A 27,777-nucleotide genomic window follows, 5' to 3' on the forward strand; every position below is an offset into this window, starting at 1 on the left:
TCAGCCTCCCTGCCTTGCTTTCCCACTGCCTGATGCCAGGACTTCTCCACTGGTTTTCTGAGTTTGATCAGCCCCGAACCCCAGTCAGTGCTGTCACCATAGCATCAGCGATCTAGGCCTGTTGGGCTCCTAGGACTGCACATAAATCGAGAAGTCCTAAAAGAGGCAAAAGTGAAAGCAAAGACAGTTTTATTCAGGTGCAGAATCATTGCTCAGGGAAACACAGATCCCATGGAGTTCTAGCATCTCCGAGGCTTCATCACAAAAGGAGCACTCCTGGGGGAGATAAGTAGGACTGACGCAAACTCTGTGGTTGGAAACGGGAACAGACAAGAGTGGTCACAGCTCTCATCCTTATTAGAGAGGGGCCACGTTGAGGCAAAGTGCTCAGTCCACGGTTTCTGGACCCTGATTGCCACATATTGCTAGATTTCGGAAACCAGTTCCTTCTTTCAGATTCGGTCCCCGCTCTAATGTCTCTGTGGCAATTTACCAACACAAAAATCCCCAAAGCGTAGAAAGGATTTCGTCTTAGTTTTGACCACTTCTTGTTTGAGCAGGGCCAGGCATGTTGCAGACACCGTGTTAGTGCTTTCTCGGTGAAAGAATGATGAATGTGTGAGTCTTGTCACGGGTGCTGGCGTCTTGTTGCTGCTGCTCTTGTTTGCTACCTGTGAATTCTGCCGATTCCCTGGGCACCCAGACCCTCAGCTTTTTCATCTGTAAAACGAGATGGAAGAAACTGTCAGAAAATCCTCCAGCCTTCTAAATGCTCAAAATCTAGAACAGTTCTTAGCGTAGCTACTCTAGGCTCAGGACACGTGTCTCTTCCTCTGTTTCATTTTCCCTCTGACGATCAGGACAGAGCGCAAGGTAGGAGGTCATGAGTCAGCCTAATATTTCCTGGACCGGTTCCCATTCAAATATGTACATGTTTTATATTAATTGGTTTTGATTTAGTTCATAATATTTTATTGCTGTCAACGGAGGTAGCTTTATGTGCATAATTCAAAACCATCTGATTTTTTTTTTTGTTGTTAAGAGTTTTCACAAAATTAAACAGAATTCAGAAAAAAATAAATAAATCTCATGTTCCCAGATTTGGGATTTGGACACAGCGCACTTGGAAATGGACACACTGTAGGGACAGGGCTGTCCCTGGAGGGCTAAGGTGCGTACATTCTTGGGGTTTCCCATAATTCCAGAGTCTATGTAGGTCCCTCTGAGAGGGGAGGTGAAGGGGACCCCCCACACAGAGGCTCCACATAAGCCCCTGTGGTGGCAGTTTCAAGAGCCCAGGTATTAGCTGAGTAACTGGGATGGCCTGGGATGGGGCTGAAGGACAGGTCTGGCAAGTTCTAGGTTGTTTATACCAGAGTTACCTCACACATCCAACCGGCTTCCCCGCCCCATCTGGTGGGGGCCGGCCCTCAGCCCTCAGCCTCCTTTTCCTCACATGCTGGGGGACGCAGGGGCCAACATGGATCTTCCCCTTGACATCAGCTGAGCCTGGCAGCATCTTCTCACACCATGGACAGAGGCAGCCACCAACGGGTAAGTGTGCCACCACCGTTCTGGGGCTCTCCCAGGCTTGAGGAGCCAGGACAGACTGGAGGCAAGGCAGGGCGCTGCCAAGGCCTGCCCTGGGTTCAGAGAGAACAGAATGCCTCTGCTAGCTGGAAGCTTCCCCGGGATCCAGAGATCTTAACCTCTTTTCATCTTAGTCCCTAGAAGGAGCTCCTAGGAGGAGAAACCAATAAAATATGGGGTCTGGTTACCACGCACCCCTGGCCCAGGTGGCTGAGGCCTGGACAGGGCTGTGGCCTGTGACCTGGGCAAAAGCATCTATCTCTGCTGTTATATGGTCAGCTTTGCTGTTTGAGAATCTGATTTAATCTAAATTAAACTTTGCCAGTTTGAGAACCAAGAATATTTTAACTCATCTTCAAGGATTACCTCCTTGTAAACCTTCCCAGTAAAATGTGATTTTCTTTTTAAAGGTGCATATAAGATTTTCATAGGGGGTTTTTATTTACTCTAGGCCATTTACCAGGGACTTAATGTACACAGGAAGTGCTTCCTTATGTCTAACCACAGTATCCTCTGCTGCATCTCAGGCTTCTTTCTTTAGCTGCTTTGGGGTGATAGAGAACAAAGGGGCCCGTCCTGTGTAGAAAAGGGTCATGTACACATATGAGGTATACACAGAGCTTTGTGCAATGCGCCCTTTTTTCTTAACTTCTCCTTAGGTCCTGTTTTCTGCTCCTTTCCACATATTTATTTTTTGCACTCTGTTGATATAGTTGAGGTGCTAGAAGATCTAGCAAGCCCTGAGTTTGAAGAAACTCAACCCATCCTATGCTTTTACCATGGCTAGCTTGTGGTCCATTCTGAACCCAGGCACGTTTCTGCTGAGGGCCCCATCATCTCCCCTACTACTCCATACTCTTCTCCTTTGCTCTCTGGCCTGGTCCTTTTGGCAGAAAAGGGTGCACAGGGAGGAATGGTGTTTTGTAGGAAGCACAGGGCACCACGGTCATAGCCATGGCTGTCTTCCTTGGGAATTTGCAAGGCCCCAGATCCAAAGAAGGGAACTGAGCTATCTCAAAGGTGGTGAGTTCATGTTGGAGATGGGCAGAGCGCTCCCCTGGAATGGGGCTACAGAGATGATATCCATCTGGGGGAATTTATGTCCTGCAGAGTTAGAAACCAATGTGGAAGGTGGCTGGGGGGACATGACAGGGACAAATGTATGAGTTAAAAGCATCAAGGGCCTGGAAGGTCCTGTGATCACTATGGAAGGTCCAAGCATGTCTTGGAATAAGAGAGCTGAGCCATCACTATTTAAGGGTCTTAAATGGGATTCTTGTCCCAGATGAAACCCCTAGATAGTGGGTCAGGGCAGAGCAAGGAGCCTATAGTAGCCCCCTAATCTTGTCTATAGCAAACAGCTTTTCTTTCTGTCTTTCTTTCTTTCTTTCTTTCTTTCTTTCTTTCTTTCTTTCTTTCTTTCTTTCTTTCTTTCTTTCATAGGGTTTCTATATATAGCCCTGGCTGGCCTGAAATTTGCTCTGTAGACCAGGCTAGCCTCAAACTCAGAGATCTGCCTGCTTCTGCCTCCCAAGTGCTGGCATTAAAAGCATGTGCCACTACTGCCTGGCTCAGATTTCTTAATATTAAATAAGAGTGGGCTGGAGAAGCCAGATGTGGTGGTGTATATCTTTCACTGAAGCACTAAGGAGGCAGAAAGGAGCACTAAGGAGCCTGGTCTACATAGTGAGTTCAAGGGCAGCCAGGGTTATAGTGAGACCCTGTCCCCCAAAAAAGAAGAAAGTAAAACAAGACAAGACAAAACAGATGATGGAGGTTAAAAACTGAGCTTCCCCCGTGGGAGATGGATTGTGAGTTTTGTTCTTCCCACAGAGAGAGAGAGAGAGAGGAAGTGGTGGCCAGTGGGCTGGAGCTGTTGTTGTTCTTGCAGGACGAGGATCTTAAAAAGGAGTGGAGAAGGCACCCGGCTTTTTCGTATTCAAAAGGAAAGCAGAGCTGGATGAGGCGGGTAGCACCTACCTGCTATTCCAGCTGTGCTGGAAGCCAAGGCGGGAGAGTTAGTTCTGGCAAGACCTCAATTGGAAAGTAATACAAGAAAGAGCCACTTGCCATGGTAGGGAGAAGTGACAGAGCTCGGCCGCTTTAGCTTCCTATCCCTTGGTGCCTTCATCTGTAAAACGGAGCACCTGGCCCAAGGAGTCCCAAAGTCTTTTGTGTGTTTAGGCTCCTTTAGAACGTCATCTGATAATGCCATAGATGCACATACAGTCTTGATATGTGGCTCTCTCATCCTCCTCTCTATTTGAGTCTAGTGCTGGCTCCTTTGAATTGGGACAGACATCTTCTCCTCTCTACATACTCTCCCAACTTGCCAACGAAGAAGGTTGGACAAGTGTGCCCCAAAGATCCCTTTCTGTTTCCACGGCAGTCACTAGAATGGTACAGATTGTGTCTCGCTGGGTATATGTGCTGTTCTTGCCAAATGTGAAGATCTTGTGCTTTTGCCAAGTGGGTCACGCTTTTCAATGCTTGTGGAACTGTAGTGTCTTATAAGAGGGCCAAAATCAGCCCATTGATTAAGCAACTGTCCTTGGGAGAACAGATTTCCTTATGCTGGGGGTTCCTGCCTGCAGCTAGCTATGTGTGAATATGCGTGACGCACAGGCTGAACCAATATATGTATCCTCACCAGGAGGCTGCCCAGGCTCCCAAGATGGCAGACCAGCACACTCAGGACCCCTTGTCATCCCACAGCCACAAACTGGGGGCACCTCCAACAGCTTGCCTTTGTCCTGTAGGGCCACACCCTTCACCTGGAACATCTGTTTCATGCTGTCACTCGTGCTGATCAGCATGCACCTGGCACGCCCCACGGAGCCTCATTCTGCCTTGTCCCCTGTGACTTAGTTCGAATATGTGGGAGTGCGTATTGGGCTTCAGGCTCGGCGCTGGGTGGGAAGGCTAGCTGATGTAACAATGGCTACTTAGCTTAAGTGTTTTGTTTTGACAACACAGCTTCCTCCTGGTCCGGCAACAATGGGGGTGGACTGTAGCCTGGCAGCTGGACAGGTGGGAAAACACCACAGAACACCAGCTCTTCCTCCAAGAAGAGGCCCTGGAAGCCCCAGGTGGAGGCTCCTCCACAGGGGACTCCCCAAAACACCCACTAGGTCCTAGTGCCATACTGTCACCACCTCTGCATTTGCAGACAGGACAGGCTTAGCAGGGAACCAGAGGCGGGAAATACCATTTGCTTGGCAATAGTGAACACTCAGTGTTTAGTTTTCGTTTTTAATCTTAACGTGATGTATGAGTGTTAGGTGTGCGTGCGTGTGTGCTTGTGTGCAGTGCTTGTGTGTGAGTCCGAGGACAACTTTGAGTGTTGTCCCTTGCTTGAGACAGTCTCTTGCTTTTGCTGTTGCATACATACTTCAGGCTAGCTGGCCTGTGTCCTTCAGGGGATTCTCCTGTCTCTGACTCCCTTCTCACCATAGGAGCACTGGGATTACAGTGCACAGCCATGTTTTGCTTTACATGCATTCTGAGACTTTGAATTCAGATCTTCATGCCTTCATGACAAGTACTTTAACCCCCTGAGCCATTCCCCCAGGCCCACACACCATGCCCTTTAAAGTTGTTGGTGAATGAAAGAATGAAGAATGAAGAATGAATGAATGAATGAATGAGCCATCAAGTGAGCAGTGAGGCATGATCTAACGGCTCCTTCTGGTCTCTTTCATGCATCGAGGCATTTTAAGCTAAAGGAACCAGAATGCTCACTCAAGGCAGTCATTTTCAAGTTCTTGCAGCAGCTGCATCTTTTATTCAAATAACGTATTGGGTAGAGGCCATTGCATGAAAACTAATGTGACTTTCTGTCTGTGGGGAAAAGTCTCAAGCCTCATCCTAATGGCTCATGGCTAGGCTCCACGATATCTCCACGAGACCTTATGCCCTTAAAGGAACCTGTGGAAAACAGTTGTCAACCCCTTTATTTCAGGCATGAAGGAGCTGAAAGCCTGACAGGGACATGACGGTCCCCCAGCTCACACAGCTAGCCAGGAGTAGAAGCTTCTGTGCCCCACACAGGGTCTCCTGCAAAGGCTGGTGGAGGTTCCTGAGCTCTGTGTACGTGTGTCTGGGGAACCAGTCCTGTGTTTGGGGGGGGGAGGCAATGGATAACAGCCTGCATTCTGAAGGAGCTGCGTCTGTGGGGTTCTCTAAAGGAGGAGAGGAGGAGAGAGCCATGTCCTAAGGGGCACAGTGAAGCCTGGCTTTGTCTCAGGCCAGTCTGGTCCTCATGGGGAGAGGTCAGAGCTCCCTCATCACAGCCTCACCCTGTTCCTGCTCCCAGTCTTCCATAGACAAAAACTTCTAGTTCTTGTCAAAGGAAGCTCCTGGGCTAGACAAAGTGAGGCACACCTATTACTCTAGCACTTCAAAGGCAACAGCAGAAGGATTGTGAGTTCCAGGCCAACCTGGGCTATATAGCAAAATTCTTGAAAATCACAAGGACAGACTAAACTACAGTAGCTTCCAGTGGGGATTAGGGCCTCAGAGTGCTGGGCTCTGACCATGGTCTAGCCCATGCACCTCCTCCTTTGACATCATTAAAACTCGGAGTTGCTGGAAAGGGGGGGGCACCCTGAGCCTAGTCTGATCTTGCTCCCTGGAGGTGGTAGGAAGAAAGTAGTGGTGAGTACAGCGTTAGGTGGCAGCACAATAATGACACCAAATGACTAGACCTGTGCCACTGCCTCAAGCTGGCATCCTGGGCACATCCAGAGCCCTTCTGGACCTTGGCCATCTCATTCTGAAAGGAAGCTTATGTTAGTGGGCTTCGAGGTCCTTCTGTGCCAACACATCCCCAAAGTGATTGCTTTAGAAGAGAATGACCTGTGGAGGGGGCTTCTGCATGCCTGTCTTAGCAAGGATGATGGGCTGTCACTGCAGTGACCACTGGACATTTCCCAGGTCCAGCAGGAAAGTTTGTATATGGCTCTTCTAGTGGTCTGCATGGGGCAGAGTAGCCAGGGGCTCAGGCTGCAGCAGCAGCTAGCTGACTTCCTGACCCCACCAGTAACCCAGGGGAGGTCAATAGCAGGACACACTCAGGGACTGTTAACTAACTCCCATCCCCATCACATAAGAGAGATCACAAAAATGTTCCATTCACCTGGGGAGGGGCCAGAATCCACACTTGGGAGCTGACATAGAGTGGGCACAGGACTAGAAATGGGGGCCTTGGGAGTCTTTATTTAGCCCCTATATGGGACTTTGGAAAAGGTGTGTGTGTGTGTGTGTGTGTGTGTGTGTGTGTGTGTGTGTGTGTGGCATGCACGTGAGTGCACGGGTGTATGAGTATAGGGAGGTCAGGGCACCTTGTCCACTGTCTTCCTTTATTGCTGTCCTCCTTATTGCCTTAAGACAAGGTCTCTCCTTGAACCGGAAGCTCACTGATTCTGTTAGCCTGTGGCTAGTGAGCTCTAGAGATCAGTCTCAGTACCCCCAACACTAGAGGGACAGCCACACACAGCCATGCCCAGCTTTCTGCCCTCCTGATCTCCCATGATGCACCTGAACCTCTAGAAAGTCCAACAAGCTGTGAACAGTGTACGCAGAGCTTTTCAGGCACAACCAGGAACATCAGAAGGGACTGGTCTGTCTGCAGCTCATCGGATGGCTGGTTGTTACTAGAGAACACGGGGGTGGGGTCAGAAGGAATAAATTGTAGAAAATGGTTCAAATTATTCAGGTGCTAACTCCATCATCGACACCTACCCATGCAGCTTGAACGGCCTCTGGTCTGTAGGGGGCTGTGGGAGGTGTAGGGCCCTGGTAGGACTTGGCCAAGAGTTCTTTTGGGGAGCAAGGGGGTTGTACTCATTGACAAAGGCTATGGTGGTGGGGGTCTGAGTTCTGGCCCCCTGGTTCCACCCTAGTACCTAAGGACTTGGACAAGAAGTCTCCTCCCTTTCTGGAGCCCCATCTGTTGTCAGGGCGAGGCCACGTCTCCAGATGGGAGGGTAACATCTCTGCGGTTGCTTTCCAAGGATGGTGGGGGAGGAACCCGGTTAGTGTAGTAGCAGGTTAGACATCAGGAAGCACTTCCAGCTGGGTGGAGTGGCAGGTCACGAAATGCATAAAGAGTAGGCTGTGGGCTCTGGTATTCTCATGCTCTCTGAAGATCCTAAGGGCCTGTGAAGTCTGGGTCAAAGTTCAGTGGCTGCTGTCCTCTGGCCTCTGGGCTGCTCTTCCTTTCTGACATTCTCCTGGGGCTCACAAATGTCCTCCACGTGGCCTTTCTCGGTCCGATTCTGGGTTCTAGGTCTCTCCTCCTGCACAGGACCAAGGGGCCTATAACACCCAGCGTTCACTCCACCTCTGATCATAGAGTGCTGACTTTGTCAAGGCCAGTGCTGAATGCCCCCCAACTCAGGGTCACCTACCAGTTTTCCAGCGTTACCTATTCTGGCTTCTACTGATTCCTCACCTTGCTGGCCTGTTTCTTCTCTGTTCTCACTCTCTTTCTTACTCCAGTGTCACAACTCTCCCCTATTCTAATTGCCTGCACCTTGTCCCTGACCTTCTTTGCCTTTTCTCCTCCATCCCTAGTCCCTTCATTCTTCCTGGTACCTTTGTGATGAGGTACCAGGATCATGAGATCAAACGTGCAGGTAGATCAGAAGTTCTCTGATCTACACCAAGAGTCCAAGGCTAGCCGGAGCTACATGAGACCCTCTCTCAACAAACAAGCAGACAAACAAGCAAACAAAACCAAACAGACAGGGCAGAGATGACCATTCTTACTAGTTTGCTCACCAGGCCCCTTGTGAGACCCAGACTGAATAATATGTGTGAAACTATAGATGGTGAGCCGTGGAGAGATACAGGACACAGCTCTGGTCATTTGTGACATCAGTGCTCACAGGCTGACTTGGTTAGAATCCAAGCCCTCTTCCTTACTTGACCTGGAAATTTGAAAATTGATCACCTTTTTATTATTCATTGTTTAAAGGTGTGTCTGTGTGTGTGTGTGTGTGGTGTGGTGTGGTATACTCACAGGGAGGCCAGAAGACAACTTCCAGGAAATCAGTTCTTTCTACCATGTAGGTTTCAGAGAATTGAACTCTGGTTTCCAGGCTTGGCAGCAAGCTCTGTTATGCACTGATCCAGCTTATCAGCCCTCAGTTCCAGTGTCTGTAAAGTGGAGCGAATCATACCAAATAAAAGGAGCCAGTGGGAGGTTGGCATGGGACCAAGTAAGGCACCTCATGGGCTGTTATCGTCATCAGAGCTTGACCCTCGTGTATAGTCCAGGCTTGTTCACAGAGAGTCCCTGATAGCATGGGGAAGGAGATTAGATTAGCCCTGTGCATACATGTAAAACAAGCTCTGGCAGGCTTGTGCTGTCCTGCCCAAGAAAACCCAGTAGGGAATAGATGCAGCCGTATTGGCCTGATTTCGAGCCAAGCGTTCTTAAAGAAACAAGCAGACCCACCGTTACAGTCAGCGTCTCTCCAGCCCTCGCTGTGCACACATGCTTTTGCATGTCTCAGCTATGACTACCGAACTACGAAGCGGGGTGATTACCCACACCTCACAGTTAAGGAAGCTGGCATGGGAAGGCATGAAGTCACTTGCCCATGCCATGCAGCTGAATTCAGGCCTAGTTGCTGTAACCCTGACAGTTCTGGGTCACAAGGCTCCAACCGAACCTGGTGAGGGGTGGGGGATGGGGAACGATGACCATAGTTCACAACAAAAAGTACCACAAGGTCAAGTCCCCACCAAGAAACCCCTGGGCTCCACCTTAGCCCCCAGGAGAGCTCCTGTCTTCCAGGGTCCCCAGTTCTTTGGTCATGTTCCAAAGGCACAGCGAGTGTCCTGTGCCTGTGTTCAGACGACAGCACCAACTGTTTCTCCTTCTGCTTCGAGAGGGATGCGACCTGAGGTGCAATCCTGACTCCATGGTTTTGGTAATCCAACTCTGAAAAGTGAGCTTTTAGAAGAATTACCAACTCTCAGGATGAGGTTAGAACCCACAAGGCTACAGACAAGGAAGTCTGCTGGAGATTCTAAAATGTATTTTATCATATCAAATCATAGGAATGTCCCCAGTAACTGGGGAAGTTTGGAGTGAATTTACAAGAATGGACACCAGCAGGGGTGCTGTAATGTCAGGTCCCTGACAGGAACCAAGGCTCAGGCCACCACAACTGGGAAGGTCACTCGGGGCCTTACATCACTGGGTCCCATCCCTCTAAATGAAGTACCAGAGTCCAGCGTTTTTTTCCAACACTCTCTTTTCTCCCATCATTCACCAACATACCCTACGGCTGTTGAACCTCAGACTTCTTGATCCTGTGCATGAAAAGACAGAAGGAGAGGAAACTGCCATTTACTAGGCAATTCCTATAGCCAGGCCCTGGTGATTCCTAATTAGTGCCAGACTATTTTTATAGACGAACAAACACTTAAGTGATTGGGTGGCTGGTTCCAGTCTTTTTGTTGTGAAAGGACAGGCCCAGGGTTGGGGCGGAGGGCTGCCTGACTGTCATCAAGTGCATTCTCAGCTGATGGACTTGCTCAGGGCCAGAATCGTTGGCTAGTCTGCCTAAAGGCACGTTTGGGTAAGGAGTGTGGTTCAATGATGGAACATTTGCCTGCCATACACAGCGCCCCTAAAAACAAATGTCTTCTTTAGTTCTACCTTCCTTGTCCCAAGGCCCCTTGTAAGGGCCAGAGGTAAACCTGCTTGATTGGAAATCTGTTCTCTAGACATTACTGGTAGGAGGGCAGCCTCAGTGTCAGAACAGCTGGCAGCAGAAGCAGCTGCCTGAATGTGCCCAAACATTCAGATGCACCCCTGTGTAGCCAGCTGAGATGAGAAAGCTCACATGTAACCATCTTTTTCCACGTTAGACCCCAGCACCTCCCTAATAGGAGACTCTCTGGTCCCTGCCTTGAGTGTGATCAAAACCTCCCTTGAATCCAACACACAGGCCCCAATAAAATAAAGATGTGACCAAACCAATTGCCTCTGATTCCTGGAAGAGAGGAATTTAAAAGTGTATTCTCTGTGTCCCACTCATAAGGGACAATGGTGCTGCTTGTGTCAGATGTTCTCATCAGGAGAACTTTGGCCTGTCCTGCTCAGGACTTGTGTTGAATATATTCAAGCACAGGCCCCTCTGTCCCCTACCACTTGCCCCAGAGTATTCATCCAGCTGTCACCACAGCTGGGATAGGCTGGCTGGGAGTAGTCACCGGAAGGCCCTTCATTCTATTTGCAGAATGCTTCTCCAGCAAGGACACCTCCTCCTCAGGGTTCCCCGGCAAGGACACCTCCTTCCCAGGGCTCCCCGGCAAGGACACCACCAGCAAGGACACCTCCTCCCCAGGGTTCCCCGGCAAGGACATCTCCAGCAACAGCAGCTCTGCAGGCTTCCCCGGCCCGGGCATCTCCAGTCCAGGCATCTCCGGCCGGGCCATCACCTTCCAGGTCATCCTCGGGCAGGTCATCCTCTGCCAGGTCAGCCTCCACGACATCCTCCCCAACGAGAGTGTACCTTGTTAGAGCAACACCAGTGGGGGCTGTCCCCATCCGGGCACCTCCTGCCAGGTCAGCACCAGCCACCAGGGCCGCCAGGGAGAGCCCAGGTAAGGGGGCCGTTGCAGGGAGGGCAGAGAACCAGGGCAGTGTCTTTGGGCAGAGGTTTGCTCTCGGTGAGCACTCTGATCCTCGTGCCCCTGGGATAATGACACGGGGGACAGCCAGAGTGGAACATGGGGAATCTGGAGAGGTGAGAGTAGAAAGGAACCGTGACATGACAACCCAAGGCAGTGAAAAATTAGGCAAAAGGAGGAGGAGGCTGGATGCCAGGGGCAAGGAAGCAATGTGTTCACTGTTGGACTCCAGAGCTCTCTGGGCAGAATTGGAGACTGTCCTGCCTGGGGTAGAGCTCTGACTTCAAGAGCAAGAGCTCCTGGCTGGAGGAGGGGCTGTTTCCTTTGGCTGACCAGCGTGTCTGCTGGGGAAGCCAGGGTCTGCTGTGGTGCGCAGTTGTGATCGGTATGCCTGCTTAGACATGTTAGAAGATGAGATTCAGCAGTTCATCTGCAAGGAAGTCAGGGAGGCCAGTGGGCCACAAGGCTTGGCTCTGCCCCTTGGGAAACTGTTTCCATTTGCCCCAACCTGACCGTTGCCTCACTGCCACCCCTCCCCCACCCCATATATTCAGGCCTGGTTGCTATTTGACTGTGAGGAACCACCCAAGGTTTAGAACCATTCTAGCTTGTTCCTATCCAGGATAGAGAGGCACTTGGGCCAGATGGATTCTAGAATGAGACACTGCATTTGAATCTCTGTCCTTCCAATCACCAGCTTAGTGACTTTGGGTAACTTCTTTCATTTCCATGAGCCTCACTTTCTCCAGACTATAGGATGTACCTAATAAGACTCGGTTCACGGGATGCTGTGAGGATGAAATAGCAGACTACATGCATGGCGCCTGGCCGAGAGGAGGACCTCCATTAGAGGATTATACTACTGGGGAGGGGTGGAGCTGTATTAGGATGCTCAGGGGCCATTTAGCTTCCTTCTTGGTCTTCCTCCATGCCACACTCCTCCCCAGCAGTTTTCCTTCCCTGCCACCCTGTTCTTAGGTCTCGCTCTGCCCAAGTTCTCCTGGCAAGAGACCCAGAGACAGCTGCCACTCATCGGCTGTGTCATCCTTCTCATCAGCCTCGTGATCTCACTCATCCTTCTCTGTGAGTTGAACAGAGGGGACGCCATGGGTTTGGGTGGGTTCCATCACAGAATGGAAGGGCATTGGGCACGGCTCCACTTCACAGGGACAGAGGAACTCACATCCACACAGGGAGCTTGAGTCCTGGGGTATCAGGCTCCTTTGAGATGACTGGGGTAAGAGTGTGGGGTGTCATGGGCTTCTGGGTTTGAATCTGTTCGTGCATCTGAATGCCGATGATACACAAGAACGCTTGCGGTTCACTGGGCTCCATTTTGGTCTCTTTGAATGGGAGGCTGTTCATCATTGATCATTCGGTCCAGCATGTACTTCATAAGATCTTATTCCACTTTACCCAGACTAGGAGAACTCTGTGAGAGAAGTGCAGCTCTTCATATAAAATCTCACTCTGAAAACAAGCAGCTATCTATGAAAACCAATATGCCATGAAACAATGAAAAGGCCTCCAAAGATCAAAGGGCCAAGGTGTGCTATCTTGATTCAGCCCCCTCCCCTCATGTTGTCCTTTGGGAGAGGAAACCCAGAACACGGCCTAGGCACTTTGATCAGCAAGCATTAGAAGCCAACCCAAGGGGGAACATAGGAGGGAGCAAAGATAAACACATATCATGTTATTTTATCCCAGGAAGGTCACTCACTCCTGAGACACAGAGCTAGAAGTGAGTCAGGCTGTGTGGTCTCAAGGTGACCGTCAGGGACAAGTGACAGTGGCACTGGTTAGGGTGCAGACAAGCTCAGACGAAGACCTGAAAGGTATGAGAGTAGTTATGTCTCTCCTACATCAGGTGTAAAGGAGAGGAAGGGGGCAGGTGGTCAAGGTCTACACTGGGTAGAGGGAAAGAATCCATCTACCCAGAAGGGAGATACATAGAGGGCCAGGGGTCCATCTGTTTAGCTGCCTGAGGCTGGAAAGCTTTGTGCTTTGGCTCAGAAGAAGGATTCTATAGAGGAGGCAACATGAGATGGCAAATGCTGGATGGAAGGACACACAGAAACTTCTGGTGGCACGGCTGTTAGAGGAAGAGGCCATGTGCTGTCATATCACAGCTGTGGAGTCACACATTCCTGCTCCAGCATCCTGCCTCTGTTTCCCATGAACTGTATGACTTCAGCAAGTTAATTAACATTTCGAGCCTCAGTTTCCCCACCCGGATGATGTGGTCATGTTCACAATGCATGTGATGGCCTCCAGTTTCCTTGGGCTGAGACTTTCTGTCCACTTCTCCCTTTGCCAGTAGAGTACTTTGCTTCTGAGAACAAAGGGGACATGAAAGAGACATGAGACACTCAAGGGCAGGCTCAACGGGAAACCTCAAAGCTGGTTCTGTAGCATTTCCCAAAGTCCTCACAGCTCTTTCCAGGAGGCCAGAGAGGTAATCAGATCTGTAGGCAAGCCTGGCCTTCAGGTTCTTCTCCCATCATCACTCCATCCACAAACACTCCACAGTGGTCCTATGATGTGCAGCTTTCAAGCATTGTTGGAGGGATACCCAGGACTAGATACCTAGAGCTTCAGCATCTAGAGTGTGTGAGGAAGAGGGCAGGACACTGAAAGGAGAAGGATTAGAAGGATGTATGTCTGGACTGGGAAGGAGCTGTCTCCGCAGGTGGCCTTCCCCTGAGTGACAGGCACCAATCTGGTGGTGGAGCTGGGAAGACAATGTGGGGCCAGAGCTGAGGACATGGCAGAGGCATTAGATGACAGGTCTGTGGGGCTCCACGGGGAGGTTGTCTCCAGGCAGTAGATTGACAGCTCAGATTTGGGAAGAGATTGGTGTTAGAAGCAAAGGAACATGTGGCGCTGGTTCCCACATAAGGTGTGAGAAGTTTCCTTGCACATTTGGAAATCAGCCACTTGGAGTTGCTTGTTTAGTGTGGGAAGACACTGAAAGGCACAAAGAATGGTAGGGAAGGACCAAATACAAGGGATATCCACATTTAGGGCTGAGGCAGGAGGATGCTGGGGCTGCTGAGGCTAGCATTGTGGTATCAATTGAGAAGACAGATGAGATGGTGTGTGTGTGTGTGTGTGTGTGTGTGTGTGTGTGTGTGTGTCAGAGAAGAGGGGTTCTGAGAGGGAACTCTGGAACAGGAGGAGAAGGTTACTCTGGTTACTAGCCCATCCAGCATATAGGGTAAGGAAGCTTCCAAAGTAGGATCCATGTCCATCTCTCATTATTTCTCTTAGTCTCTTCCTTTACCTCTCTGGGTAGCTAGCGATTCAAGTCTGTCTGGGGGCTTCCCGGATTGCAGGAGCATTCTAGAACATTCCTGAGCAGCCTTTCTCTCCATACAGATGAGGGACAGGAGCCCCAGAGTCCAAGAGGGATTGAAGGTCGGTGTCTGAGAATCCCCAGGGCCCTGGGCTGCTGAGTATGCTGTCCCTCAGGTGCTGGTGATAGCCAGCTGTCTGCTTGTTGTTGGTTCTGTTTTTCTAGTCTATTTCTGGAGAGGCCACACAGGGATCAAGTACAAAGAACCAGTGGAGAGCTGCCCCAGGCATGCCGTTCGCTGTGATGGAGTGGTGGACTGCAAAATGAAGAGCGATGAACTGGGCTGTGGTAAGAAGGCTGGGCGTGGGGAAGTGTGTGTGTGTGTGTGTGTGTGTGTGTGTGTGTGTGTGTGTATGCGCGCGCGCGCACTCTGGCTACTACACACTATATTGTGGAATGTAATGGCTCAGACAAAGGCAATGGATAGCAGAAGATCTTGGTTTGAGACACAGCAGACAAGATTTTGAAACTTGATTTTGAGTGTCATGTGACATGGATAAATTACCTATGTCTTCAGGCTTCTGACTTCTAATTTTTAAAATGAAGGGGCTGGGCGAGATTGACGACACACGAAATCTGAAACTCCAGGAGACAGAGAAAAACAGAAAATCTGACTGGAGACAGGCTGAGGGCATCTGGAAGCCCGGTCCTCTTTGTTCAGCAGACCACTGGCTTGTGAGCCCTGCGGTTGCTTAGTGCCCTAGATGAGCACAGACCTGTTGAGCTCTAGTCCTCTGTGGTTCTGCTCGTGTGGTTTTAACACCCTTGCTGAGGGGTGTGGGTGCCCCAGCCTTTTACCTCCGCATTTATTAGTACATACGCCCCTGCCCACACTGCATCTGTCTGTTACCAAGCCTGTCCTATGATCACACACTCAGATCATTGATCCTACACCCTTTATCATCTTCTCTGTTGAGCATGTCATTGCCTTGGGAAGAGATGCTTGTCCCTCTCCCGGAATTGGCCTCCTGAGTCCTGCTGGATGAACAGCTGCCCAGTCACAGTCCCTTCACTTCAGCTCTTTGCTGACTGAAGGTCTTGGTCCTCCAGCCATCACTGCTGGGGTAGCTTTCCCACACCCTTTCCAGGAGCCTCCCAGAGCCTCCCACGACTTATCCCCAAGAGCTTGAAGCTTCCTGGGTGGTGAGACTCTTCTCCTCCCTCTTCTGCTCTGCAGTCAGGTTTGACTGGGACAAGTCCCTGCTGAAGGTCTACTCTGGGTCTTCTGGTGAGTGGCTCCCTGTCTGCAGCAGCAGCTGGAACGACACTGACTCCAAGAGGACCTGCCAGCAGCTGGGCTTTGACAGGTGAATGAGTCCAGCCTGGGCTACACAGAGAGACTCTGTCTCCAAAAGCAGGAAGGGAGGGAAAGATTGATGGAGGGAGGAGAAAAAAAGAGGGAAGGGAAGGGGCCCTGCAGGACTCACTGATCCTACCAGCTGGGATCTGCTGAGTGTGGGGGAGCTGTGATAGTGTTGTTCTCCCCCGGGGCTCTTTTGGCGAAAGTACCCTCCTGGCCACTGCCGCACTGAGTGGTTCTGGGGTGGCTCTGTGAGGAGTGTGGGTCTTCTTGGACAGGTCTTCCATGTGGGCACCAGGAGCACAGAAGCGCAAAGCCCTTCATGGCTGTAACTGTAGCTTGGTTACGAAGCTCATTGAATGAGAAACAAGATAAGACCAGTGCGGCTTGGCCAAGTCCTGTGATGCTCTGGCTTTAAAAGTTTCACACCAGGAAGCCAGTCAGTGTTGGTGAGTGAGTCAACCTCCCTACTGGAAGGCTCCTCCCACCTGAAGGCCAGATAGGCACCTCCACTCACCATTTTGGTCTGAGTTTTGTGTGTGGTGGCACACGTATGTGCAAGGACATATATGTGGAGAACAGAGGACCAAGCTCGGGTGGTGCTCAGGAGTCAGCCACCTTATTTTTTGAGAGAGGGTCTCTTAGCCTGAAGCTTGTGAGGTAAGCTAGGCTGGCTGCCCATGCTAGATCCTGTCTCTACTTCCTAGTGCTGGGGTTAGGAGCATGCCTCCACGTCTGCCTTTTCACATGGGTCCTCATGCTCTGTGGCAATGCACCTTCCCTTTCTCCCAGTTCTTAAGCTGAGTGGTGTAGTGATGGATGAACGAGTGTGAGTTTGGGGGTTACCCTTAGGAGTAACACCTAGAAAGACAGGGTTGAAGCTAGGACTCAGAGCTCGGTCTCTGCCACCACCTCAGCCCCTGATGGGTAAAGGAGGGGCTAACTGATCTAGACTGAAGACTGGGGTGCCTTTCTCTCTGAGTAGACGTGCTGTGAGGTCTCTGAGTCCTTGTGCAAGTCTGATACCCCTCAGCACTCTCTCTGAATGCCATTTATACAAAGATCATCCACAGAGCTTCTAGGAGACTACGTGACACATAGGCGTAAAAGAATAAGACAGGACCCTCGAGTGTGATGTGGGAAAGGTTTATCCCAGCAACCCCACACCAAAGGTATGAGTAGGGTTCTAATGGGACACAATGGAGAAGATTCCTAACTCTGTTTGATTAGAGGGACTGCATATTCACAGGCCCAGTTCACAGAAGGATATAGAATGTTCTAGAAATGTATATAAGTCCCAGGCAGAGAATAGAACATACTGGAATCATTGGGGTTCTTGTAAAAATGTCTCTCACAAAATAAATCTCTAGGATTAGGACTAAGAACTTTTTTAAGCAAATGCCCAGGGCGATTCAGAGGGGAGCTGCTCTGAGAGTCAGCATCATATATACTTGATCACTCTCTGGGGACCTTGACCTTGCAGGTTGGTGTTCAGTATGTTTGGGGTAGTGCTGATGCCACTGGAATGTGGGTCACAGTTTGGATATTGTCTTAATCTTGGGGTCTTTATTGCCCTGGTAAAACACTATGACCAATGACAATTTGGGGAGGAAAGTATTTCTTTTAACTTATAATCTTGATTCACACTCTGTCACGAAAGAAAGTTGGGGCAAGAACCTAAAGGCAGGAACTAAAGTCAGAGGCCATGAAGGAGGCCTCAGCAGTGTGATTTTTTTTTTAAATCAAGTTATATATACAACTTGGTAACACCTGCCCAAGGTTGGTACCACTTATAGTGAGCCTGGCTCTCCAGATCAATCATTAAAAAAGAAAATGCCCTGTAGAGCACAGACCTGTCCAACAGAGGCATTTTTCTCAATTAAGAGTTCTTTCCAGATGACCCTTGCCGGTGTTGGGTTGACATAAAACCCAGCCACTTTAGGTATAAAGGGCCAGATGGGTGTTCTCAAAGTCAACGAGGCATCAGAACTGCCTGGAGCTGTTAAATCATTAGTGGCTGAGCTCCTCCCAGAGCTGTTTCTCTAAGTCTGGAGGTGGAGCCAAGACTGTGCCTTTCTAACCAGGCACTGGTGATGTGGCCAGACCTACATCCATCATACTGGAGAGCTCCTGGGTCGGTCACAGGGCTGGTAGGTTCGGTAGTAGAACATGTGGTGGGGCCAGGCGTTAAAAGCTATGAAGGAGAGGCCACTGAGCAGGCCAGGCCGTGCTAGTCTGCCTTTGCTGAAAGGTTCTAATGCTGCCACAGGACTTGGGGTGTGCTGCCTGCTGGGTATTCATTCTCCCCTCTTCTTTGCAGCGCTTACCGAACAACCGAGGTGGCCCACAGGGACATCACCAGAAGCTTCTTACTCTCTGAATACAACTCCACCATCCAGGAAAGCCTCTATAGGTACAGCGGAACAACCTAATCGTGTGTGAAAATAGAGGATCGAGGGACTCGGGGAGGATGCTTAGATTGGGTGGTGGGGGAGAGGCACCTCCGTCATACGTTCTTGGAACCCAGACTACAAGGCTCCATTGCTATGCCAGGAGCGCTATGGACACCCTGGGCTTAAACTCTCTTGTCTGAGATCTGGAGCAGAGATGGTCCCAAGTTTGGAGGTTCCTGTCTCCTTAGTCTCTAAGGGTGACTAAGAAACCTTGGGGTTCCAGAGAATTAGGTGTTTGGATTAAAAGGCTCCACATGATGGACTTAGAATGGAAAGATGCATCACTGGGGACAGGGGCAGGGGACTGACAGATACAAATGGAGAGGTCCATTTGGGAAGCCTCGGCCCCTCCGGCCATCTTTGCACTGAAGTCCCTCTTTGTCCCAGCTCTCCCTGAAGAAGGAGGAAGTCAGTCTTCCAGTTGGCCTTGCTTACCTAATGTGAGGGCGAGAGAAGGAGCAAGCCTCCAGCTGAGAGATGGTCCCTCCGTGCATGCTTTGGGCTAGGCCCTCCACATGCTACAGTAAGGAACATGATGGGGCTACAGAAGGCCCATTAGGCTCTGCTTAGTTGTAGAAAGAGGCTGGGACCCATGAAGGCTTGCTTGGGTTCTAAAAACAGGAAAACTAGCTGATGAGCGGGGTTCACGGTATGAAAACTCGGAGGAGAAAGGAAATGATAATGGAGACAGTTTGTTCCCATCCATCTTCCTGGAGAAAGTCCTGTAAGGAAGACAACCCTACCGGGAGAGGGAGCATCTGGCTCTCCACTTTTGTTAGAGGTAGCTTCCTTGGAAGTGGGGCTGGATCTGAGCAGGTACTAGTCAGGAAGAGGAGGCAGTTACTGACCCCCTTTCTCACCATTCATGTCTCACACTGCAGGTCGGAATGTCCTTCCCAGCGGTATGTCTCCCTGCAGTGCTCCCGTAAGCTGTTCTTCTTTTTGGAGTTTGCCCTGTGGGGGTGGGATGAGGCAAAGGGATGGAACCTTTCCAGGGAAGAAGGCTGCTCCTGAGATCCAAGCCAGTGAGTCTGCTTCAGAACCAGAGACCCTAGAAGACATTGGGGTAGACTGGGAAATGCTCCCCTTCTGTTCCTTCTGACCTTGGGCTGCTCAGTCCTGTAACCTGTCATTCTGAGGAAGTCATATGAGTCTCCTGGACTTTCGGCAGGGACTGAGAACTTAGTAAAGAATGCATGTGTGAGCTAGCTCAGTTTTGTGTCAACACCTTCTTGAGTGTGTGCCCATGGAGGGTACTGTACCTGTGTCATGGCTTGAGTGCCCTCAAGGTAATTGCCGTTACTAGTCACTGTCCCTTGCCTAAGATCAGAACCCAGGCAGGTGGGGAGCTGATATCTGACCTGGGAGTTGACCCCTAAGGCCTGGCTGTGACTCCACAAGGTCTATGTCCCTAGTGAAGCCCAGGTGCAGGCCCACTGTTGTGGATGCAGTGCCCACTGCTCAGTGTGCTTCTCTCTGTACTCAGCAAGCAGAAAAGATCCACATCTGAACACACTAAGCAGGCTGCCCCTCCTTGTCCCGGGCTTGACTCATTACAGAGTTGCTCCCTGGGCAAACCCAGCTATGCCTCATAGGAAATGTATTTCTCCTTCATTTTGAAACTAGAGATTGCCATACAAGTGCTCATTGGTCCAGGGTTGCGATAGCATCTTTTGCTTTTCTGAGCCCTTGATGACATCCCCTGGGACTCACCCTCATGACCAAGCTAGACTCAGTGCTGAAGCATTGGACATGAAGTAAGCATGTGCCAGATGAAAGAAAGAAAGAAAGAAAGAAAGAAAGAAAGAAAGAAAGAAAGAAAGAAAGAAAGAAAGAAAGAAATTAAGAAAGAAAGAAAGGGAACAAGGTGAAGGTGGGGTCAGATTTCCTGCTGGGTAACTCCAGAAGTCAAAGACCACTTTGTATGCCTTCTGCTTGGACAGGGAATAGATTAGACACTGTGGACAAAGGGTGACCTTCAGGATCGGACTTCCCAGGCCTGCCCTGAGCTCAAGAAGAATGGGAGAGGCTCTAAAAGAAGCATATGTCATGTTTTGTCCTCTCCATTTCTCCCCCCAGACTGTGGTCTGAGAGCTATGACCGGGCGGATTGTGGGAGGGGCTCTGACCTCAGAAAGCAAGTGGCCCTGGCAAGTCAGCCTACACTTCGGCACCACCCACATCTGTGGGGGCACACTCATCGATGCCCAGTGGGTGCTCACAGCTGCCCACTGCTTCTTTGTGTAAGTGCCTGAGGGGCCCTTGGTTAGATGCTGCTGGGGACTTGGAGCCACTGGGAAGGGTTTATTGACACTTTCGTCTATAACTAAGCCTAGATCCCCTGGATCAGACAACTAGGCTTCTGCTCAAAAGATTAAGTATGAATGAGGGGTTGGTTCTGAGCTTGGGCCAAGGATGATAAGTGAGGCCCCCGAGGAAAAGCGAAGCAGATCTGGAGGAAGACCTTCAGATCCTTTCCCTGCAGAACAGGAGTGAAGCTCCAGGCTTGGTTGCTACCTCCTGGAACAGCAGCTGCAGAGACAACAACAGAAGACTCTGACAATCAGGAACCCTGTCTCAAGACTTGAGGGCAGGGACAGCAGGAGGGTGGGACAAAGGCTTCTGAGAGTCCCTAACAGCTTTTGGGAATCTATAGCACAGAGCTTTGGACACTGGCTCCACAGTAAAGAATCTTCATTACCTTGTTCTGTCTAAATCTCTGTGGCTGATGGCATCTGCCCCACTGCCTAGACGCCAGCCTTAATGGCATGCAGATGAGGTAATGGGGTGAATCCCACACATATGAATTGCTTATCCCTTCACCTTTTTACACTCTGAGGTGCAGGGCAGCCCATTCAGAACAGTTTTGAGGAGACTGAGAGATGATTTGGGGCTTCATAAGATAAAGGACTTATCCATCCTCCTGTCTCTAGGCTGGTGCTCCTGCTCTGGCTCCCCATGTGTAGCCAGTGAGGTCTGCCAAGTGTATAACCGGATAGCATTTATCCGCTGTGGCTCTTGTAGGACCCGGGAGAAGATTCTGGAGGGGTGGAAGGTTTATGCGGGCACGAGCAACTTGCACCAGCTGCCTGAGGCTGCCTCTATCTCCCAGATCATCATCAACGGCAACTACACTGATGAGCAGGATGACTATGACATTGCCCTCATGAGGCTTTCCAAGCCCTTGACCCTCTCAGGTGAGCAAATACGTGTCCCTGCCTCCTAGCACCCTTGATTTGGCAGCCCCAGTTTACCCAGCTTAGGGCTCCAGGGTGTCATTATAGCAGGAGCCAAAGAATTTTAGAGATCATTACACGGGATACACTTGTTTTACACGTAAGAAAACTGGGGGTCTGGAGGAGATGACTCAGCGGGTAAAGTTCTGGCTATACGGGAATGCGGACTTGAGTTCAGATTCCCAGAACCCAATGGGAAAAGCTGGGCTTGGAGGCATGTGCCTGTAATGTCAGCACTGGGGGGCAGAGACAAGAGGGTCCCAGGACCTTGATGACCTGCCAAAGCTTCTAGTTCAGTGAGACAACTTGTCTCAACAACACAGGGTATAGAAGTGCTTGAAGGAAAACCATCTTGGCATGAATCTTTGACCTCTATGTACTTGCATGGGCGACAACACCTACATGTGTCTCTGTGTGCATGTTTGTTCATGAGTGCCCATGTGGGGGCACATGACACACACACACACACACACACGAGAACACACAAAGAAAGGAAGAAAGAAAACAGTAATTGTGGGAATTTAGGCCCAAGGTTTAGAAACATGTGCGCCCCAAATGACGCATCCCACATTACACTTTGGCCACAGGACTAGGGCTTGTAAACCGGCCTTAATAAATATAAACAGACTGAGGTGACTCACTGTTAGTAACTACGCACTTCACAGCTGCCGGACAGTGTGCATCAGTTACTTGTCTCACTGCTGCAGCAGAACAGCTAGCAAAAGCAATGTAAGGTCAGAAGGATTTGTTTGGTTTTTGACTCGAAGGAACACAGTCCTTCCTGGTGGAGTAGCACAGTGGCAGGTCGTTTCATGGGAGCAGGAGTGTGTAGCTACTTTCTCACATCCGAGTGAGATCAGGATGTGGGGATGGGCTTTAAATCTTTACATCCATCCCCTTAAATCTACTCCAGCCTGGCGTGGTAGCGCATGCTTGTAATCCCAGCACTCCAGGAGACAGAGGTAGGTGGATCTCTGTGAAGAGATCCAAGGCCAGCCTGGTCTACAAAGTGAGTCAAGGTCACACAGAGAAACCCTGTCTCAAAAAACAAACAAACAAGAAAAACAAAACAAAAAAGCCGTAAAAAAAAACAAAAACAAAAAAGCTGTAAAAAAGCCGTTGTAGTCTCTGTCCTCGGGGAAGGGGTCACTCACCCTCTGACAGATGAATGTTTAGAGGCCCAAGTGGTGGTCAACCAAGTGGTGCCCTTCTGGATCAGGTAGCATACAGCAAGGCCCCAACAGCTGAAACTCATCTTTCATCATCCATGCTTTGAGGGTAAGGCCTGGGAGCCAAGAAAGCTGCTCTTGACGGAAAGACTTTTCTGTGTCAGCTTGGCTCAAGCAAACTTCCAAAGCTTTTCACTACAGCACTGGAACCAGAATGGCTTCATGGTGCTGGAAGCACACTGGTGGCCGCAAGGTTCAGAGGAAATGACTTTCACCTCTGCTCGTTCCAAAGGCTCAGAGGACTCAGAGCCACCAAGAGAGCGAGGATCGGGCTCCTAGGATGCGGGCATTCTGCCTCATCATTCCCTCTACCCAAAGCCTGGACCTTGCTTCCTCTCTGACACCTAAATGTCTTGTTGCAGCTCACATCCACCCTGCCTGCCTCCCTATGCATGGGCAGACCTTCGGCCTCAATGAGACCTGCTGGATAACTGGCTTTGGCAAAACCAAGGAGACAGACGGTGAGAGGCAGAGATGCAAGACTGTGTGTGTGTGTGTGTGTGTGTGTGTGTGTGTGTGTGTAGGCCGTGAGTGTGTGTGTATGCAGATGAAGGCTTTTCCAGGTGAGAGTTTGGGTAGATAGACTCATAGATAATATATGGAGTTGGACACCCATAATTGCATTAGCACAATCTATGTGACAGCACCTTCTAGGCAAGGCTGCAGGAAACCCTGACCGCCGAGTAGGTGGATTTTCTTCTCATGGACAGTGAGAGGAAACACACGTTCCATTACGAGGCTAACTGGGAAGATGGCTCAGCTGGTCAACTGCACTTGCTTCTCTTCTAGAGGACCTACACTTAGTTCTTAGCACCCACACAGTGGCTCAAAACTGCCTGTAACTCCAGCCCCAGGAGACCCAAGGCCCTCTTCTGGCCTCCGGGGGCACCAGGTACATAGGCAGAGACAAACAAGTTCATACACATAAAATGAAATAAACGATGGTTTTTCAAATAGGCTACTAGAGAGGGCTTACTCTGGGCTATAGGTAGCTTGGAGAGAGGTCAAGGACATGGCACTTTCTCTAGGTTGGATACTATTGAGAATCAGTGGCTGAAAAACTTAATAATCACATCCAGAAGGGAGGTGGAATCTGAGACTCTCATGGTGGGGCAGCAGTGGGCCCTGTACTAACTGGGAGAGAGGATGCTTCATGTTTGTGGTTTATATAAGGAATTTTTTCTTGCAATGCTGGGTCTTGAACCCAGAGCCTCTTGCTCATACAAAAAAAAAAAAAAAAAAAAAAAAAAAGTATTCTACTACAGAATGACATTGCCAGGCTTTCTTTATGTTTTATTTTGAGAGAAGGTCTCAGTAGGTTACCCCAGCTGACCTTGAACTCATCTAGTGGCCTAGGCTTGCCATGAGCAGATCCTTCTGCCTTAGCCTCCAGGGCAGTTGAGATTACAGGCCTGCACCACTAGATCTGGCTGGGACCTTGCTTTCACCCATCCTCAGGCAGATGATGAGATAGTTTCACTTGGCCTCACTCAGTCTGAGCACCTTGTCTGGTGTCAGCTATAGATGACTATCTAGGTCCCTCAGGGGGACACTGTGGCCTAGCTAGCCTGGTCGTTACATTCAGGCCCACTCTGGCAGTCAGATCACTATTCCCTGGCTTCCTGTGGTGGAGACCTGACTGGCCCTTGTCTGTTTCACGGATTTGGCGCCGGAGGTGGACAAATAATTCCCTCAATCCTATGTAAGTGGGAGTCTACATATAAATGGAAGACCAAGACATGCTCTCGAATCTTTACGGTTCTCAAAACAAACAGCATATGAGCTGGTGCTCTGAATGTAGATGAGTGTGTTAGTCATTGCACGTTGCTGTCACAAACGACCTGACAGCATAGCTTAAGGGAGGAAGGGTTTACTAGCTCACAGTTCCTGGATACAGACCCTCCTGGCACGGAGGTCACAGCAGCATAAGCTTAGGTAGATCACCACACTGTGTCTGCCGTCAGGAAGCAGAGGCAGATAACCACTGCTGCTCAGCTCCCTCTCTCTTTTTCACCCAGAGTCTAGGACCTGGCCTATGAAATGGTACTGCCTACATTTACGATAGGTCTTCCTACCTCAGTTTACCTAACCAAGAAAATCCTTCACAGGCATTTCTGAGGCTTCTTCCCCAGGTGATTCTAGGTCCTGTTATGTTGGCAATTCATACAGATAGGTAGCCCACAGGCTTGGGGATTTGCATGGGAGCAGATCCTTGTTTTATGGCCAGTGAGTTGTGACTGGTGGTGAGGGTGTGTGTCCCACCATGGAAGGGTGGGTTTGGATACAGATGTGGTACCCTCTACTTCCAGGAGGCTCTGGGTCCTGAGGGTGCAGCTATGGCTGTGAACGTTTTAGTCTTATTGGCTTCTTATCTTCTTTTCCCACATTTACCTCACTGAAGAGAAGACATCTCCCTTCCTCCGGGAGGTTCAGGTCAACCTCATCGACTTCAAGAAGTGCAATGACTACTTGGTCTATGACAGCTATCTTACCCCACGGATGATGTGCGCTGGGGACCTCCGAGGAGGGAGGGACTCCTGTCAGGTGAGGTTCTTGTGGGTGGGGCTCAGGTCTCATGACCCTGGGGATGGAAGAAGACTGTAGTGCTGGGACTGACATGGGGATCAGAGACCCACCCTTTCCTGATTTGGACCCGCTTCTGCACCAGGCTAACTTGCCCTCTGGCTCTTCCTTGCAGGGAGACAGTGGCGGCCCTCTTGTCTGTGAGCAGAACAATCGCTGGTACCTGGCAGGCGTCACCAGCTGGGGCACAGGCTGTGGCCAGAGAAACAAGCCTGGTGTGTACACCAAAGTGACGGAAGTACTTCCCTGGATTTATAGCAAGATGGAGGTGAGCTTTCTCAGGACAGGGATAGAGCCCGGAGGAGGGCAGAGGTTGTTCAGACAGAGGCCACCCAAGCCCTGGGCATTTGGGGATGTCCAAGACAGGGATAAAAGTCAGGCATGGGACCAGTCCACGATGTCTATTTTCCTCCCTCTCTTCCCTTGGAACAGAAGCTGGAGGATTGTAAAAGGGTGAACTTAGGTGTGTGTTAACACCAATATTCTTCTCCCCTCCCAGGGATAGTCAAAGTTATCCAAATTGGCCACTAGAGTGTGCTAGGAGGCTACCTTCCATGGCAGGAAGTTGACTACCAGGAAGCATGGAGCTACCCCCAGGGTTGCTGGCTCCGCCCAGCCCTACCTTGCCTCCTTGCCAGTCTCCTGTCTCTAACTGTAAAGCCTAGTGCTATGGCCAACCCTCCCCTATTCTGTGGACAAGGGAAGAACATGCAGGACTCAGGGGGAAAACTGCACCAGAACTCCCGACCATGAACCTCTTAGTGAATCTCCTCTCTCACAGAGAAAGTGCCAGCTGACATTCAGCTGTACTGAATGGTGGGCCCTGGACTCTCTACTCCTTGGGCTCTGTGTCTCATGCGCACCCTTACCCTGTTTTCCTGGTTTCTTCCTCAGAGTGAGGTACGCTTCCGGAAGTCTTAACCGTGCCCTCCTCACATTGCTGAGTGCTATGAAGATCCTGGCCAAAGGGACTGGCCACTTGAAGCATCTGGGCTGGTGACCACCAGTCACCTTTGTTCATTCCACCTCTGCTGTCTGCTGCCTCTGTGAGAATGCGTCTGTGGTGCGTATGTGTTTGCATCATACGTGTGTGTGTGTGTGTGTGTGTGTGTGTGTGTGTGTGTGTTACTGCTCTTCCAAGTTCTTTGGAAAACTTCAGAATCCCAGGCTGGAAATCTGGAGTTAAGAGTTTGGGCACCAGGTGTGTTCCTAAGAGTCTACAAGTGGAGGTGGAGCCAAAAATGAGGCCAGAAAAGGCCTGGAACATGGCAGCAGCAGCTGTCACTCTTCTGACTCTGACTTGGAGGCCAACCCAGATTGCACAGGCACCCAGCAGCCAGTGACACCGTTGTTTCGCTGGGACAGCAGCAAGTTTTGTCAGAGTCTGACTTTTCAGTGCCCAGACTGTGTGTCCACGGTGGAAAGCCATTCCCATCAGTGTTGCGAGCATCGGGCTCTCTGAGCCTCTTGTGGCTGCTATGGATTCCAGAGCTGGCCTCTGCTGTGGCTGTGTACTTCTGGATGATGACTGTGACTCAGGCTTGCTGTACGTTTTGGTCACAAGCTGTTGGGGTGGATTTTATTTTTATATTTAAAATGAAGTAGATGTAACTTTAAGGAGTCTCCAAAATTCCTAGGGACCTTGGGAGTTTTTACATGCCTCACCTTGTAAACTCTAGGGAGTTGTACTGCTGTAACATCTGTGACATATTACTGGCTTTATGAAAACAGATGAAGTGCCTTAGTGAAATCCTCAGGTCAGACATATCCAAGTCGCTGTGGAGACTACAGCCCTTTGAAATACTCAGGGAAGAAAACCCTCATTTGGGATGACAGATAACCCCAATGCACGCTGCTCTAGCCTCCAAGGACTACAGCCAGCCAGAAGAATGAAGATGTGTGTGCTGCCCTGGTTAGCCTCCCGGGACCCCTGGGAGAGTCCAGGCATTCGGCATCATTTACACACAAGGGCTGACTAGAAGTTTGTTTCTGTCTCCCTTCATCTCTCAGCTTTGTACTGACTCAAAAGACTATAAAGAGAAAGCAAGAGCTGTCCTCAGAACCTCTCTATAGCCCTTCTGGGGTGGGGGTAGGGGGCTAAGTTGGCCATGGTCCTGGTCTCCCCCAGCCCTTTTCTCTCAGTCACCAGTTCCTCCTCAGCTCCACTCTCTTCACCTTCCTTGGGGTCATCAGACCTCTTATGATACTGAGTCTCAGAGGCATGTTCAGAAAGATCAGACCAGCTCAGGCAAGCTGGAGGGAGCTAGAGTGATTGGACACAGTCAGATAGGGCTGGAACATTGGGGGATGTCTTCAAAGCTGGGGAAAAGGAGCGGCATTCATGAAGATCCCAGAAATGAGCTTCAATAATAAATGTATGT

The 27,777-nt window shown here is 50.2% G+C and overlaps 1 protein-coding gene across 4 annotated transcripts; it reads left to right on the plus strand.

Moving 5' to 3' along the window:
* The first annotated feature begins 1,389 nt into the window (after positions 1–1,389).
* Positions 1,390–27,774, plus strand: Tmprss13 (transmembrane serine protease 13). Of its 4 annotated transcripts, none has more exons than XM_021637902.2 (14): positions 1,390–1,554; positions 10,848–11,214; positions 12,220–12,324; positions 14,620–14,658; positions 14,762–14,884; positions 15,774–15,903; positions 18,217–18,309; positions 19,231–19,274; positions 20,429–20,591; positions 21,373–21,545; positions 23,176–23,274; positions 25,215–25,357; positions 25,512–25,664; positions 26,291–27,774. In XM_021637902.2, exons 1-14 carry the CDS (start codon positions 1,531–1,533, stop codon positions 26,315–26,317), a joined length of 1,683 nt encoding a protein of 560 aa, XP_021493577.1. In that variant the 5' UTR covers positions 1,390–1,530; the 3' UTR covers positions 26,318–27,774. The 4 variants fall into 4 exon arrangements, with proteins under 4 accessions (XP_021493577.1, XP_021493579.1, XP_021493578.1 ...); XM_021637904.2 differs by having other exon boundaries at positions 10,848–11,086; XM_021637903.2 differs by lacking the exon at positions 14,620–14,658 and having other exon boundaries at positions 1,391–1,554.
* Positions 27,775–27,777: the final 3 nt, after the last annotated feature.

The sequence above is a fragment of the Meriones unguiculatus genome, chromosome 1 (assembly GCF_030254825.1).
Source record: "Meriones unguiculatus strain TT.TT164.6M chromosome 1, Bangor_MerUng_6.1, whole genome shotgun sequence".
Lineage (NCBI taxonomy): Eukaryota > Metazoa > Chordata > Mammalia > Rodentia > Muridae > Meriones > Meriones unguiculatus.